General features: G+C 45.4%; 2 protein-coding genes across 2 annotated transcripts; both read left to right on the top strand.

Annotated features, from left to right (window-relative positions):
* Window positions 1-1,416: 1,416 nt before the first annotated feature.
* On the top strand, window positions 1,417-2,807 carry LOC127328574 (putative wall-associated receptor kinase-like 16). Its single transcript, XM_071820612.1, has 2 exons — window positions 1,417-1,700; window positions 1,772-2,807. The coding sequence occupies exons 1-2, from the start codon at window positions 1,417-1,419 to the stop codon at window positions 2,529-2,531; spliced, it is 1,044 nt and encodes a 347-aa protein (XP_071676713.1). The 3' UTR covers window positions 2,532-2,807.
* A 7,841-nt stretch (window positions 2,808-10,648) lies between these two features.
* LOC127342726 (receptor-like cytoplasmic kinase 176) lies at window positions 10,649-13,973 on the top strand. The gene is made up of 6 exons (XM_051368732.2): window positions 10,649-11,055; window positions 12,056-12,372; window positions 12,463-12,598; window positions 12,680-12,822; window positions 12,918-13,041; window positions 13,199-13,973. The coding sequence occupies exons 1-6, from the start codon at window positions 10,989-10,991 to the stop codon at window positions 13,624-13,626; spliced, it is 1,215 nt and encodes a 404-aa protein (XP_051224692.1). The 5' UTR covers window positions 10,649-10,988; the 3' UTR covers window positions 13,627-13,973.
* The last annotated feature ends 1,673 nt before the right edge of the window (window positions 13,974-15,646 follow it).

Raw genomic sequence — 15,646 nt, 5'->3', positions numbered from 1 at the left:
GCTTTTGAGAGAAAGACATATTAATGGAACCATAACATGTCATGCATATGTCAAAAGTTTTATCCAAGCCTAGTTGGACAGCTGCCTTCATTGCTCATGCCCTAATCAACCGAGCTATTTTTTAATGTGGGGGGGTCGAGCTTTATTTTGTATAGCTCAGCTTGTAGGCTGTGTGTATAATTTTTCTACCCAAACGAAATTAAGGAAGTGTATTATCCATCCGGTTCAGCATATTCCAAGGTCGCACCTAACATTATCCCAAATTGTCAATCACATACAACAGCTAGGTCAGCACCACCAATCACAAAGCCAGCTGTTTAATTTGAAGTATATTCAGCCTGTTGTCCTTAAATATACACATAGATGGAGTAAATTCAACCGGTCTCGCCCATTGATCACATGATATTATAGGGCTGGACAAGTCAGAGCTGCCATATCAAATGAACCTATACATACCTAATCTGAATTAGCTATTAATTAACTTAGAGACTACTCCGTCAAGTCTATAGTGTACATATACTTCTTCTCGCCCGGCCTTCTAGCTCTTGGTTTATGTGCAACCTTGCAAGGTTTTCTTGCTCCTATCCAAGTAGCTGGGATCACTGCCCCCCACGGATCTTCCAGGTCAGTGATATTTAAACTCTTTTTTTGAAACCTAATATTTAAACTCTTTGATCATGAATACTTCTTTTCATTTGATTGTACTCCGTCCGTCCTATGAAAGTTGTCTGAGATTTGTCTAAATTCGGATGTATCTAGACACTAAATAGCATATAGATACATCCAAATTTTGAAAAATCTTGAACAAATTTGGTGGGACGGAGGGAGTATTTCGTATATGTACATTCTCTTAGGACCCCTTCCTTTTGAAATAGAATGGGGATTTTCTTTTGTGGGATCGTTTGATCACATGATTGAAATCTTTACAAAAATTTCTAACGATAGTGTTACAACTAGTTTTGTAGATTTTTTTTCTGTCCACTCAAATCTCCTAGTTCTACATTCTTCGAGCGTCTATAATATACTTTCTGGATCACCAAGTTTTATGTTCTTCGGTAGGCACTTAGACAAACTAGTCATTATGCACCCATATTCCTATATACAAGTCAAGGGATTCATTTTTCAAGTCCTCCAGTGCGAATGTAATGAAAAAGCATCATCAGGATACTCAGTTTTGCTACACGCCCTTTCTCTAGATATACATAAGCTATATTCGAATATATGGAAAGAAATTAACTGGCTCAGCATAAGGGGATATCATTTCAGTACATATTTTGGGTAAGATTTCAGCTTAAATTTTCTTTTCTACTAGCTATTACATTTCTCGTAACATCATTTTGTAGGATACTGGAAATCGGATGGGTAAGCTTGCAGCAGGGAGCTTGGGAAAATAGGATACAGTGGAAAGCCCTAAAAATGGAAGATGTAGCAGAACCACTAGAAAAGCTTGACCAAGATCAGTCCCAACAAGGCCAGGATAAGGAAGAACAACGGTCATTATCGAGATCACAAGATACGAAGCAAAAGGTCATCCGACAAGGTATCTCCGGTCTGTTCCACAAGTTGAACATCTTCAGCACCAGGAAACCATGCAGTCAATACATAAGGAATGGTGGTCGAGTACTAGAGAATTTCAGTGGTGACCTGAAGATTTTCACAGCGAATGAAATGAAGGAAATCACAAAAGATTATTCAGAAGAGTATCTTCTTGATAAAGGCAGCTTTGGTAAAGTTTACAAAGGAACTCTTCAGAATGATATCATTGTAACAGTTGCCCCTCTGTGACTGTACATGAAGCTGCACATGATATTTTTACAGAGGGGGTGGATATCAATATACGGATGGCGCACAAGAACATTCTCTGTCTCGTTGGTTGCTGCCTAGAGGTGGATGGTCCAATGTTGGTCTATTATTTTGTAGATAACAGTAGCCTAAAAGATATTCTCCATGTCAGCAAACAAGAACTTCCCTTAGACCTGCGTCTGGACATTGCGATTGGATCAGCAGAAGGGTTAAGACAGATTCATTTGTATACACCTCGGACACTATGCCACGGTGATATCAAGACAGATAACATACTCCTGACTGAAATGCTGACTCCAAAACTATCATGTTTCGGGCTTCTTAAAGAGCAACATTTCAGTACGACAGTAGTTGGAAGCATCGGTTACACTGACCCGATATCATTGATAACTGGCTTTCTGACACAGAAGAGTGATCTCTATAGCTTTGGAGTTGTTCTGCTGGAGATTATTACCAGGAAGAGAAGTATATATGGTGAGAATTGCAGTCTTGTTTTGGAGTTCTCAAAAGTGTACGAGACAGAAAGGAGAGGGAAGTCAATGTTCGACAAGGAGATCGCAACTGAAGAAAATATGATTTGGTTGGAACAAATTGGCAAGCTAGCTACTGAGTGTCTAAAAGAAGATGTTGGACACCGACCAGATATGACAGATATAGCAGAGCGGCTTATGATCATTAGGAGAGACAGGGAAACTAAAGGGGAAGGCGAAGCGAACTGGCCAAGCTAATTGTGATGATGTGCCTGCACCACAAAGACAACTCCAGGGTTTGATATAATGATATAGGATTGATATTTATTCATATATGATCCGGATCCATACCATCCTAGGAGGTTCTGTTATAGCTAGCGGTCGCATGTGGCTGTGAGCTTCTTCTACTTATTTGATTAGATTCTACATGTGATTTGAATGTTAAGTGTAAGGTGTGCCACCTATAATTATCTATGCTAACACGCATACGTGAGTAGACGACTCATTATAATACCATGTTTTTATGAACATTTCTTCAAATATAGTGAAGTTTGCCACCATGTGTTTGTGTGTTTGTCCAGCAATAGTTTTCCACGTTAAAATATATGAACTAGACAGGATAATATATCATGACGAATATATATGGTGAAACAAAAACCTTTAATCACAACAACTCTGGGAACTAAATAGGATATTATCATGGTGAAACTGATGGTAAAACAACAAATCTCTAAGCATTCCAAAAGGACTTACATAAATCCAGACAAAGGCTCAAGATGTCTGCCATTGGATCTTCCTGCCTCAAGGAAATGAAAGGCAGACGGATAATGGTCAGATTATAATGCACTCAGACTGGGACTTCCATTCCTTATAGGGTATGGTTCTTCCAATTCATGCACTCTTAGATTCTAGTAAGTCAAATCAGATAGTAATGATCCTGAACAAAATAATTATTCAATATAGAAAAAAAGACGGAATGCCAATTCAATTCCCAATTAGCAATCCATGAAAAAGAAGTGAGAAACGTAAACAGAGAAAAACATATTCAGGTGCACCTTACCAACTTGTGGCTCGTGATAAAAGCTAAATTTGAAACCAACAGCAAGACATAAGCTCAAGATAAAGCAGTGCAATTTAAATGATCCAAGAAAAGTGGAGAAAAACTTCACCCAAAATATTGGATAATCCAAATTTGTCTAAGACCGAAGTTACAAAATAACAAATGTAGTTCGTTGACGTGTCAGAACTTGTCTCGTTAGTTTTGCATGACATGGTAAGAACTAGAATTTAACAATGAGCATAAAGTACAAAGTGTACAACTCTCCATGCTGCCGTGAAAAAAAAAATCATCAATGACGACATGAAGCGATAAAATATTCCAAAGAAATAATTAGTGATAAGTAGCATGCTAACAACCAAGAACAGTAGAGTACTTCATTAGAATCAACAGAACGAATGAGAATCTGGGCATGAACTAGATGTATACACACTAGAACAGCCCATAATATTAACAGGACTCACATATATGCTCTGGTCAAACTTAACAAATCAGGATGTACCTTTTGAAATTTTCAAATTAAAGAGATCAATTAATCTCGAAAGCCAAAAGACTGCTCCCATATTCTCATTCAAATATTATTCATGGACGTTATACCCATCCCTGATCATTGTGACATGTAATGTTCTCCAGAATTGCCAAGGTTTTTATATTACTTGAAATTACAATCACCATATCAGTCATATGTTTGTTCAGAGCAAATACATGATTCACGTAGGTCGAAGACAAGTATGCACAGGCAACCATCAAATTCTGTAATACATTTGAAAGGCTGGTTCTCAATGACATAGTTGCCAACTTCTGTAATACATTTGAAAGACTGGTTCTTTTTCACAAAAAATAGTACTGTGATTTCCAAGTCCAAGACCTTCACTGGTCGATGCTAGGGAGGCTAGGAAAACACTGAATTCCTTGTACAAATTACAACTACATGACCGAAAAAGAGCAGTTTATAACATTCTTACGATTCCAGAAAATGCCAATGTTCTTTAGTACTAAAAGCTACCCATTGCATTACAAAAGTAAAAAAAGAACACCAGACAGAACTGGACATCAGGAAACATCAGGAAACAACTATATTCAACACCCAGTACTGTTGAGACTTGATAGTAAACAAAACATCATCAGTACAGCAAAAGACAAAGATGAACTGACACTTAACTTGTTCTAGTTGAGCTAGGTGTGTACCATGATGACAAGTTCATGTAGGTTCCATGAGAAGTTCTTGCAATGCACATACTGGCATACAAGTAAAAATTATACAAGACATTCAGTGTCAAATTATATACTAAGTGTAATTATCTTGATGTTGATATATTGGTTCTGTTACCACTGATATATTGGTTTATTTCATGTCATACATGTCAAAATATATATGTATATGCATGGTATGCATATGTTTGTTTCATGCCATGCCATGCATATACATATATATTAAGTAAAAAAACACCAAATTAAAATTTTCGTCTGTTTCTCATAAAAGAAATGTACACTGACAATAAAAGTCTCAGATATTATGTCCAAGTGCAGAGTTTATCCTATCCAAACTTGCACATGTCAAGGATACTGAGGAATGTATTTGCTCACAAGAAGGCACTGAACGTGCAAGTGTTGATCTTCTTCTTTAATCAAGATGCAGTCCAAGTTGTTGTTCCGCATCTGTAAATGGTGAGAAGATGAAAATGGTAAACAAGTACTCCCTCTGATCCATAATAAGTGTCGTTGTTTTAGATCAAATTTGAACTAAAACCGCAGCACATATTATGGATCAGAGGGAACAGTTTTACTCAAAATTCAATCAGTATCAAAAAAGTCAGTATATCACGATAGTTGCTAGTGCCAAGATGTCGATTAGGAAGCAATCGTGATTGAAAGGTGTGTGGCCCAAGGCCATCACTCCTAAAGGAAGTCGTGGTTATCAGCAAGTTCTTACAACTTACAAGCAAAGAAACTGCAAACTCACCCGTACCTCCGGAAGCATATGTTTGAGGCATGGACCTCTCACAAGTACAAGTAGCCATCAGCCCAGCAGGTGGCCATGTCATTTGGAAAGGGTAAGCCATGGAACAATGGCAAAGAAAACTTATCCTTGAGGCTCAGGTTCTTGAGATCAATGACGAAGTGAGAATACTTGCTACCCATACAGTAAAGAAGAGCTAGTCCGGCAGACACCATATGGACCAATAAGCAATAATCGGCGGTTGAACTCGGACAGCTCACTTATTTACAACCCGGTGGCACAGTTCTTCTTGAGTAGCCACACTTGCAACGTGGTTCTGCCGATGATGCACGCAAGGCAACACTCACCGGCTTGGGTATATCCTATGGCGTATACTGATGTGGCCGTAGTTGCTGAGCTGAGAGGGTCACTAGTGGAAGTGGGAGCGCGACCGTGCAGAATGCCATGGTGCTGGTGTTAAGCAATATGTATGAATTCTTGTCACATCTCCAAAATATAAGCCCCGGGCATTGCCGGGCCACGCAGCGTAGCCACATGGATGCCATCTCCAAAGGGTGGCAGCGCCAATCCGGCGTGCCGGAGCGGTACTCCATGGCTCGCAACCGTTGGCCGTCTCGCTGCACGCTGACCACCCGGAAGGACGCCGCACCACCTTCTCCATGGCCGCCGAGCAAGCAGTCCTCTATGTACTCCGTTCCCGATAGAGGAAGGTGTTCGGCTGGTGGACGCCGTACGCGCGGCGACGTGCCGGCTGGATATATGGGGTCGTGGACGGCGAGTGAGTTGCCTCCTCTGCAGAGGAGGAGGCAGCCATTGCGCGCGGTAGTCCCGGAGGCGCGCGCCACGCCGGGGCGTGCTCCAGGCGCGTGATCAGGAAGACGGGGAGCTGGCCGAGATCCGCCTAGGAGACGAAGAGGCCGAGGACGGGGCAGCGAAGGGCGGCGCTCGCGGAAGCGCGCGACGGAGGAAGCCGGGACTTGAGGCGCCAGCGGCTGGAGGAGAGCGCGGCGCGCGCGAGGTACGCCGAAGACGGGAGGCAGAGCAGGGTGTCCTCGACGTTGCCGTCCTTGAGTGAGTCAACGGTGGTGGTGACGGCGGCGGGGCTGCGCTGGCAGTGTTGCCATCTGGACGACCTGGATTGTAGGCCGTGGAGCGCGGCGCGCCCACGCGTGGCGGAGAAGCTGGGAATCCGGCCGGCGGCAGCGGATGTGGGTTAGGACGGCCGCACCGGGGTTTCAAAATGGGAATTTGCGAGACTCCGCCGGCGAATCCGAAACGACGACGGTGGCTGAGCTGAGATATCCAAGAGCCCGAGTTGTTTAGTTGGGCTGCGCTGGGCCTTGCCGCATAAAAGTGTGGGATCAATTTCTCAAAAAAAAAGGGCTCAAAATGCAAAAAATGGCTTTTGCACTACAGGCCCTCGAATCCCCACTCTCTATCCTTTTCATTTTTTTTAAAAAAAATTCTCTGTTTTCCCCCAAATCACCAATCCTCTGCCACCCTCCCTACCTCTGTTCATGGATGTCGACACCACCCTTCACGGCATCACCACCGCCACCTCTGTTCCCGCACGATGTGCCGCCCGCTCGCCCCTGCCTACCCCATCTCTCTCGAACCAACTCAACCGAGAAGGCAAAAACATTTGCTTACTCGTGAAGGTCCATCTTTACAAATACTACATCTCTCGGAGTGGCACAACGAAAATATTGCGTGTCTGAGTATTACAAACTTATTATTACAAGCCAAAAATATAAAAACACTTCGATATCTTCATCAGTCCAATGAGGAATCCACTCAAACTCAAACTTAACTTGAAACAACTTAACTACCACCGGAAGTACTAAGCTAAACATTCTTACAAATATAAATGAAATGTAGGTAAATTTGAACTAAATATATCAAATCTATTAATTGTCCTGGTTGACGCGGTGGGTGCGGTAGAACCACTCATATGTTGTGGCGTTTGGTTCGTCGTCTTTAACGATACCGCTAGGGTCGGGGCGCTGGTGCTCCGCCGCTACCAAATTGATGTAAAGAAATTGAATGCCTAATAAATCGGTACGAAAGGGGTATGATTTATGTCCCCGGGGATAGGTTCACAAACAAAATACATATTCAAAGGGGCGGCGTAAGTAGGAATGCAGAATGAACATGCGGCAACTCAATTGACCCATTTTATTTAATTCAGTTAACCACTCTATTTTTTATTGTACTCCGTAGTTTCGTATAAGTAGTACTACACATGATGACACGAATGGCAATTTAATAATCAGCAACACATCGTATATAATTTCCTGGCGCCGATAAGTTTGAGCTAGCGTGCGGCCGTGTGTGTTTAGGATTAACATAGCCATGAATAAAATAAGCGATGGTAGTAGGAGGTGACGTTTTGTCACACGCGTGCATATGCACATATTACAGAAAATAATAAAAAAACAATTTTAAAAATGTTAAAAAATTCTGATATAATTTTTTTGGTATACATAGTGACATACTTCGTTCACAAGTTTTCGTTGAAAAACAACATTTTGTGTGGTGTGTACAAAAAAGATAAAAAAAAATCCTTATGTAGTCCTGTTACAACATCAAAATTTGTCTTTTTTAAGGAGCCACAGAAAAATGTTCTTTTTTAAAAACTTGTGTACCAACACAAAATATCTAGATGTACATGTAAAAATTTAGTTTAGAATTTTTACACTTTGAAATGTGGATTCACATATTGGTAGCATATGCTCTATGGACCAAAGTGCATTTCCCATGGTAGTAGTACTTCAATGTAAGCACATCGCTGCCAAGCTAATGGAAAGGAAAACATATATTTTGTCATTTTAACAATTGTGCACGCAGCTACACTCGACTTTTATTTTCTTCTACTTGAGTAATCATGGGGAGAAAGCATATACCTACCCAAAGGCGGCGGTCCTAGGGCCTCTCTTGCGTGAAGAGGAGGACCTACCAGAGGCCTGGACTCGTGATCTGGCCGGAGGTTTGAGTTCCGGAAGGCTCCGCCGGCGAATGTAACAGTGATTTGCCTGGAGTTTGCTGGATCAGAGGTATTTGGTCGTGCGCACCCATGCGTTTATTCCGACCGTTTGGTTCTGGAGGGAGCGGCGCGAAGCTCTTTTTCTGTGTTGACATCAAGTGACTATGGATCCATGATGAAAGTCAGAAGAAGAGAATTTCATGAAGGCCGAAGGGGAGGACTAGCTAAGGGAGGTTCAAGTCTCCGCGCTGTTGAGGGGCTTGCTTGGTGTCCGGGCTTCACAGCAGCGGTATGAAAGTGGGGGCGACAACACATGTGAAGCGCAGAGTCCTACCTTTCAGGGTGAAAATCCAAGGTCTGGCCTTAACTGGTTGTGCCTGGCAGTGACCTTGGTGGAGGCATTGTTTTGAGAGTGGGGACTATCTTCAGGGTGAAAACCTAAGATCTTTGATCGGGCGACGACGGTGTTGGAGCACTGTTGCCTTCTTGGAGGCGTCGTTTTTTGGAGAGTCTGCAATTCAGGTGTTGTCATGGTGGTGGATGTATTGATGTTGTTAGGTCCGTGATACTGTAGCGGGACTTTTGTTTCTTAGTTTTCTTTTCGTTTTTTTGGTTGTGTCCATCCGTAGTGCCATTAGGGTGGTGTGTTGTTGCAGAGGCTGGATGTAATTGGTATCTCTCGATATTAATATATTCCCTTTATCGAAAAAATATACCGTATTTTCGTGTGACCGCGAAATGTGATGTGCACCCCAGCAAGTCGTATCTTTGGTGCATGAATCGTGCCTCGCGCATGAATTTGGCCAATATATCTAGATGGTGACGTGCACTTGAGAACAAAATATCCTTACGTATACAACGCATCTACAAGCATCTGTACGGTCATGCAAAGTCTCACGAACATTACACAGGACGCGCGCTCTCGGCCTCGACGAGAAGCAAACGAGAAAGAAATAGGATGACGATGATCCAGGTACGGAATCCAAATGGTGACACGAGCATATATAATAATTGGGTACTGCGGATATTAATATTTCCTCCGTTAATTCCTTACCTTCGTATTTAAAAAAGAATTAAGTGACTTATTTATGAAAGAAGAAGGGAGTAATGTATATGCACATACATGTATCGGCCAGATAAGTTAATGCAGAAATGGAGTGTGGCAGCCCAATTGACCCATTTTGTTTAATTTTAGTTCTTTACTGGGAATTTTTTTAATTTAGTTAACCGGTCTAACCACTCTATTGTTTAATTTTAATTGCCTCCACCACCAGGAAGTTCGACTTCGATCCGAAAGCTACCAAGAAGGAAGCGTGGGAGGGGGCGGTGCTAGCGGACACCATAGCGATGTTCGACGGCATCGCTAAGAGGCGCGCCTCCGCCGGGCGGAGGAGATGGGCGAGCGGCGGCGTGCAGAGCAGTTGCAGCGGCACTGCCGTGCGGACGAGATGGAGCTGCGACGATGTGCAGATGAGCTGTACGAGCAGCGGCGCATTGAGGAGCCGCAGGAGCTGCTGCAGATGCGGGAGCTCTATCAACGGTAGCGGCATGAGGCGCTCGAGCAGCAGCTGCGGGAGGAGGCGGCGAGAGCGGAAGTGACGGCATGGGTGGCGGAGGCAACGCAAGTGGAAGAGGAGGAGGCAAAGAAGGAGGAGGAGGAGGAGGACGGGCCGGACCCGGAGGAGGCGGTGGTGCAGCAGCGGGCGCTCCTCGAGTAGTTCGAGTCGTAGAAGAAGCTGCAGTAGGACGCCCGTGCCCGTGAGGAGACAACCACTCACAGGTTCGTCGTGGCGTCGAACTCTCCCTCCAGGCGGCGCATGAGGGGGATTGTAGGCGATGACGAGGCGAACGACCATCAACGTCTTCTCGTCACGCTCCGTAGGGAGAGGCGGCGCGCGGCACGGGAGCTGCGGCGGAGGGGAGACGACTACTGGACGGATCGTCGAACGCACCGCCGGATGGCCAGTAGGCTAGGGTTAGATAATCTAGCCGTTTTCATTCAAACTTGTAAAATATAATCAAAGTTGCATGAAAATCTTTATTTTCATGCATTTTTTTGTATTGATTTAGAGCTTTCTTTGAGGGAAGCGGCTAGGCAACGACATTCCTCAAATGCGACGTGAAGAAAATACATCCTCTAAATACTCGGTCCGATATGAGTTGAAAAACGCGACTGGAGATGCTCTAAGTCTTAGGGTGCGGCGTGTCGGGTGAACATAGCCAGGAGAATAAAACGATGGTACTATATATATTACAAAAAAGAATAAAAAATACCACGTCACGCAGGGCCCACACGTCACCGAGAGCAGACGTGTCGAACATGTGCGTGCGGCTGGCTCCTCTTTTCTCCCCAACCGCAGCACCACTTTGCTCTTGCCCGCCCGCCGCCTCTCCCTTTCTCGCCTGCCTTTCTCTTGCCCGCCATTGATGCCCTTCTAGAAGCAGCAGCACAAGTAGCACTCTCCCTTTCCCCGCCTCCACTCTCCATCGCTCGCCTTTCCGCTCGCCCATCGAGTGGGAGGGAAAGTTGGAGGAGAGGCCAGCGCACGAGCACCAGCACGAGCGCGAAAAAAGGAGAGCGGCGGGGAGACGCAAAGTTCCAGAGCGGCGCTCCTGGATTTCCGATTTGGCTGCTCTGCTCGCTGGTTTCTGTCCCTGCCGTTCTTGAGCTCCGGCGACCGGATTCGACGCCCGCGCGCCGGATCCGTCCGGTCCATGGGGAACTGCTGGGGCTGGGGCGCCAAGATCAGCTCCGACACCACCTCCTCATCCTCGCCTTCAGGTGCCTCATCCCATCCCATCTCCGCCCCGGTTCCCGGATTCTCCTCCTCGCCTAATCGCATACTTCGAGCACTAATTTGCGGCGCCCATCGATTACGGGTCCTTTCACCCCCGATGCTGCAAAAGTTTCTTACTTTGAGAAAAAAAAACATTAATAGGTTAATCTGCACATCCAGTCGTTGATCACAGACTTAATTACGACTGGCTCGGTCTCAAAAATGATTTTTTTTTCTTCTAGGATTGGCTCCTGCTAGCTAGCAATTCTCTTGTGCCCAACATGGCAGCAGCACGCCTGGGCGTTTTCCTCTCCGGTTCGTTTCTCAATTACTCAACCAATCATTAGCAGCATGCGCGCCGTGGACCTCGTCTCTGATTCTGCGTGCTTAGTATTGGATTAGGATACCCTTATTATTCCGTTCTAGATTAACTGGCTTAAGATAGACGAAGCTGTGAATTCACAAACTTAATTTGGCTCCTATCCTAGCGAAATTCGACACCCTGCTTTTAAAAAAAATATCTACCCTCAGGGGCGGCGGCAGAGTCTTCTTCTTGGACTGTTCCATGTGTGTGGATCAAGTCTTTCCTTGCCGAGCCTAGGCGCCTAGCTAGCAGAGGAAGCTTCCAGTGTAAATGCTGCACCTTACTTTGTCTGACTTTTCTTTTGATGATTCCACCGAGTGCCCAGTTCAAACCAGAGTAGCATTAGACAGAGAGGGAAGCTCGAATTTTGATGCTATATATACTTTCGGCTAAATCCATCTACTTTTCTTCAATGTTATTGACTGTCCTATACTGAATGTTCAGTTTCCTTCTCCTGGCCTAAAATTAAAGAGGAAAAGCCGTAATTTAGCACGACCTAGTAGTAACTTATCCATGATGGACCTTTTTGTCTGTTCACTGTTAAAGCAAGTAAGATTAATGGTACAAGGAGCAACTACCTATTATCCGCGCTAAAATGCGACCGGATCATGCCTGATCTCTGCATGCCGTGTGGTTTTCAGGGACGAATTCCAGGTACGCTGGCAGGAATGGGGCAGCCTTGAGCAACTCCGGCAGCTACGCCTCGGTGGCGTCGGTGCCACGCAGCGAGGGCGAGATTCTCGAGTCGGCGAATGTCAAGGCCTTTGCATTCAGTGAGCTGAGGACCGCCACGAGAAACTTCCGGCCGGACAGTGTGCTGGGCGAGGGAGGGTTTGGGTCAGTCTTCAAGGGGTGGATCGATGAGAAGACCCTCGCACCGACTAAGCCGGGCACCGGGATGGTCATTGCTGTCAAGAAGCTTAACCAGGAAGGCTATCAGGGCCATAGGGAATGGCTGGTTAGTGACAATTTCGTCTGCTGGCAGTGGAGTTTCCTCTTTATTTCAGTTTTGCACTTGTGTATAACATGCTGTTCGTTTGGGGCGCAGGCTGAAGTGAATTACCTTGGACAACTATCACACCCGAATCTTGTGAAGCTCGTCGGATACTGTGTCGAAGACGAACAACGGCTTCTCGTGTACGAGTTCATGCCTCGTGGGAGTTTAGAGAATCATCTCTTTAGGAGTAAGTGCCTGGCCTATTACTCTTCCTATTTGGTGGTATTCCAGTTTTGAAGGAATGGTGCTAAAGTGTTCCAACATTCAGGGAGTTCACATTTCCAGCCCATCTCGTGGAACCTTCGGATGAAAATTGCACACGGAGCGGCGAAAGGGCTTGCGTTTCTCCACAGCGACATGGCCAAAGTCATCTACCGTGATTTCAAAACCTCGAACATCCTACTAGATGCGGTATGTATATGCATAGTCTTCAAACATATTTTTCCTTTTCGTCCACAAAATATCTCGATCTGTCAAGCAGAATAGTCACAATATTTCTTCTTCAGAACTATGACGCAAAGCTCTCAGATTTCGGGCTGGCAAAGGACGGACCGACTGGTGACAAGAGCCACGTGTCCACAAGGGTGATGGGGACATATGGGTATGCCGCACCAGAATACCTTGCAACAGGTAGGTTGGCCATTCCATTTTCGGAATCCTCGTGTACACAAATTTGTTGCTGAAAATCTAACCGCACGTACCAGAATCATGATTGCATATGTCACTCCCGTCACGTCATCGACCATGATACCCAACTTAACTTAGTTTCCTGTGTGCATTTCGTCAGGCCATCTTACCACCAAGAGTGACGTGTTCAGCTTCGGCGTGGTCCTCCTGGAGATGCTGTCGGGGCGGCGCGCGGTTGACAAGAACCGTCCGAACGGCGAGCACAACCTGGTGGAATGGGCGAGGCCGTACCTAACAAGCAAGCGGCGCATCTTCCGCGTCCTGGATGCCCGGCTGGGCGGGCAGTACTCCCTCGCCAAGGCCCAGAAGGCCGCATCGCTGGCGCTGCAGTGCCTCTCCGTGGATCCCAGGCACAGGCCAACCATGGAGCAGGTTATCACTGTGCTGGAGCAGCTGCATGATGCCGAGGGAGGGAGCAGCCCTCGCCCCCAGCTGCAGAGGAAGCCGAGCAGCAACCGGAGCCTGGCTGGCTCGAGATCGTCATCCACAAAGGGGAGTAACAAGCCTGCTTCGCCGAGACCGGCTTGATCAGTCGAGTTAGATGATAGCAAGGTAATAGAGAGGTGTTTTGAGGTGTAACATAATATATGGTAGGCTCATTAGAGGTGATCTGTGAAGAGGCAGCTGATCTTTTGTGTGCTTGTATTTAGGAACAGCTCCTAGTGTTGGCATGTACAGGTTGTATCCAGTTTTAGCTAGTTTGTATGTATGTAGTTCTTTTTGTCTATGCTCGCTTTGGTGGCTTTTAATTCTGTGGTGCAGAGGTTTTGTTGACGGCCTCCGATTTTTTTCTTTTTCTTTTGACTAGATGCACCATGTTAGGCCAAACTCTTGTAAGATGAATATATGGATAATGTACCCACATGCTTGTCCAATGTGGAGCTGCTCTGCCTTAGACTTGGTATTTTTCTAAAAAAATAGCAATTTTTTTTGCTTAAACTTGGTATTGTTCTAGAGAATTTTTTTTGCTCTTTCCGAATCTTTCCAAACAATACAGGAGTAATAACCGCGCAGCCCACCCACCTCACCTCACTTCATTCAATGCAGATACCTCACTTCAATTCAAAATCGACCCCGCCCTCTCCACGGAACCAGCTCGTCTAACTTTGCTATTACAAAGTCAGGAACCTGACTTAGGCCATCTCCACCGCACAACATAGATCAAAGGGTTCTCCTCCTCCTAGTACTAGCTGCAGCTGCTGTTTTGTTGTGGAGGGAACAGAACAAACTTCCTGCTGGGTTTGGCGCCAAAATAGGACCACTAGGGGCACATCCTTGGCTCAATTGGCGCCAAAAACAAAAGGCACACTCTTGCTCCTCCCGTACTTTCTCCTTCTCCTTTCTCTCAGCTCCTTTCCTGCCAACATAAGCATTTAGATTAGAAAGGCCAGGCTATGATTTGCTAAATATTCAGAGCTGCAGCAGTGAATCACTAATGGAGAATCAATCCAATCCAGATTCAAACAAGTAAGTGAGAATAAATATTTCGTTTTTCCAAAAAGTGTTTGTTCTTTTTACAGATTTCATCTCCTGGGCTCGTCTAACTTTGCTTCTACGAAGTCAGGACCCTGACATAGGCTACATCCACCACACAAAGCTTATCTAACGGTTCTCCTGGGCTTAGTACTAGTTGCTGCTGTTGCTGCTCAGTTTTGGAGGGAAGAGGCAGTGATGTGCTGAGTTTACCGCCAAAATGTTCTTTCATCTCTTTCCCTTGCCTGTCGCGAGTTCCCTTCATCTCATAGTATGAGCATCCATGTAAGGAGCGATTTTTTTAAATTATACGTTTTTCAGCATTTTTATAACTAATACGTGATTTTCAAATATTATGGCCGGATAGCGGCCCATCGGCGGACAGGTGGCCGATCGGCACACTAGCTGCCGACCAGGCTATGCACATGTTATGTTTTATCTGATCGGTTAACAATTGACCGATCGGCCGATTGTCGACCGATCGAGTTCAACATTTAGAAAATTTTGAAATTGTATATTATTTGTCAAATTTATAAAAAAATATGTATTTAAAAAATCGCTTAAAAAGGAAGCATCCCACGACCATTTCCCCCACATCCAGCGTCCCCACCATAGCCACTCCTTCCTAAGTTTCCTCCCGATTTCAATCACACCGAAGACATAGGCAAGGGGTGGCCGTTCCTCATTTCGAACCACGGCCGTCTGGCTCATCTCGCGGTGGAAAGAACGCCAGCGCCACTACATGTCGGTCGACGTCGCGTGGTAGTTGTTCGAGGAGAACCGAACGGTGTCATGACGGGATGTGAGCTTGCCATCCCGTTGGCTTATCAACACGGGCCGCGTCCGACAACTGGCTCACGTTTGGAGCTAGGGAGTTTGACCCGCACCGCCGAGCGGGCTACCTCGACGAGGTGGGATTCTTTAACCGCGAGCTTGGGATCGGCCTAACCGATGACAAGAAGCACGAAGACGAAGGCCACAACAAGGAGGAGGACGGTGGTCAGGGAGATGCCCTCTTTCTATAAAAAAAATATCAACATTTTTTTGCGAGCTATCCTCAATGGGGAAAGGGCCT

This window comes from Lolium perenne, chromosome 1 (genome assembly GCF_019359855.2).
Source record: "Lolium perenne isolate Kyuss_39 chromosome 1, Kyuss_2.0, whole genome shotgun sequence".
NCBI classification, from domain to species: Eukaryota; Viridiplantae; Streptophyta; class Magnoliopsida; order Poales; family Poaceae; genus Lolium; species Lolium perenne.
Note: the sequence above shows the minus strand (reverse complement) of the source record. Positions and strands in the feature narration are given on the sequence as shown.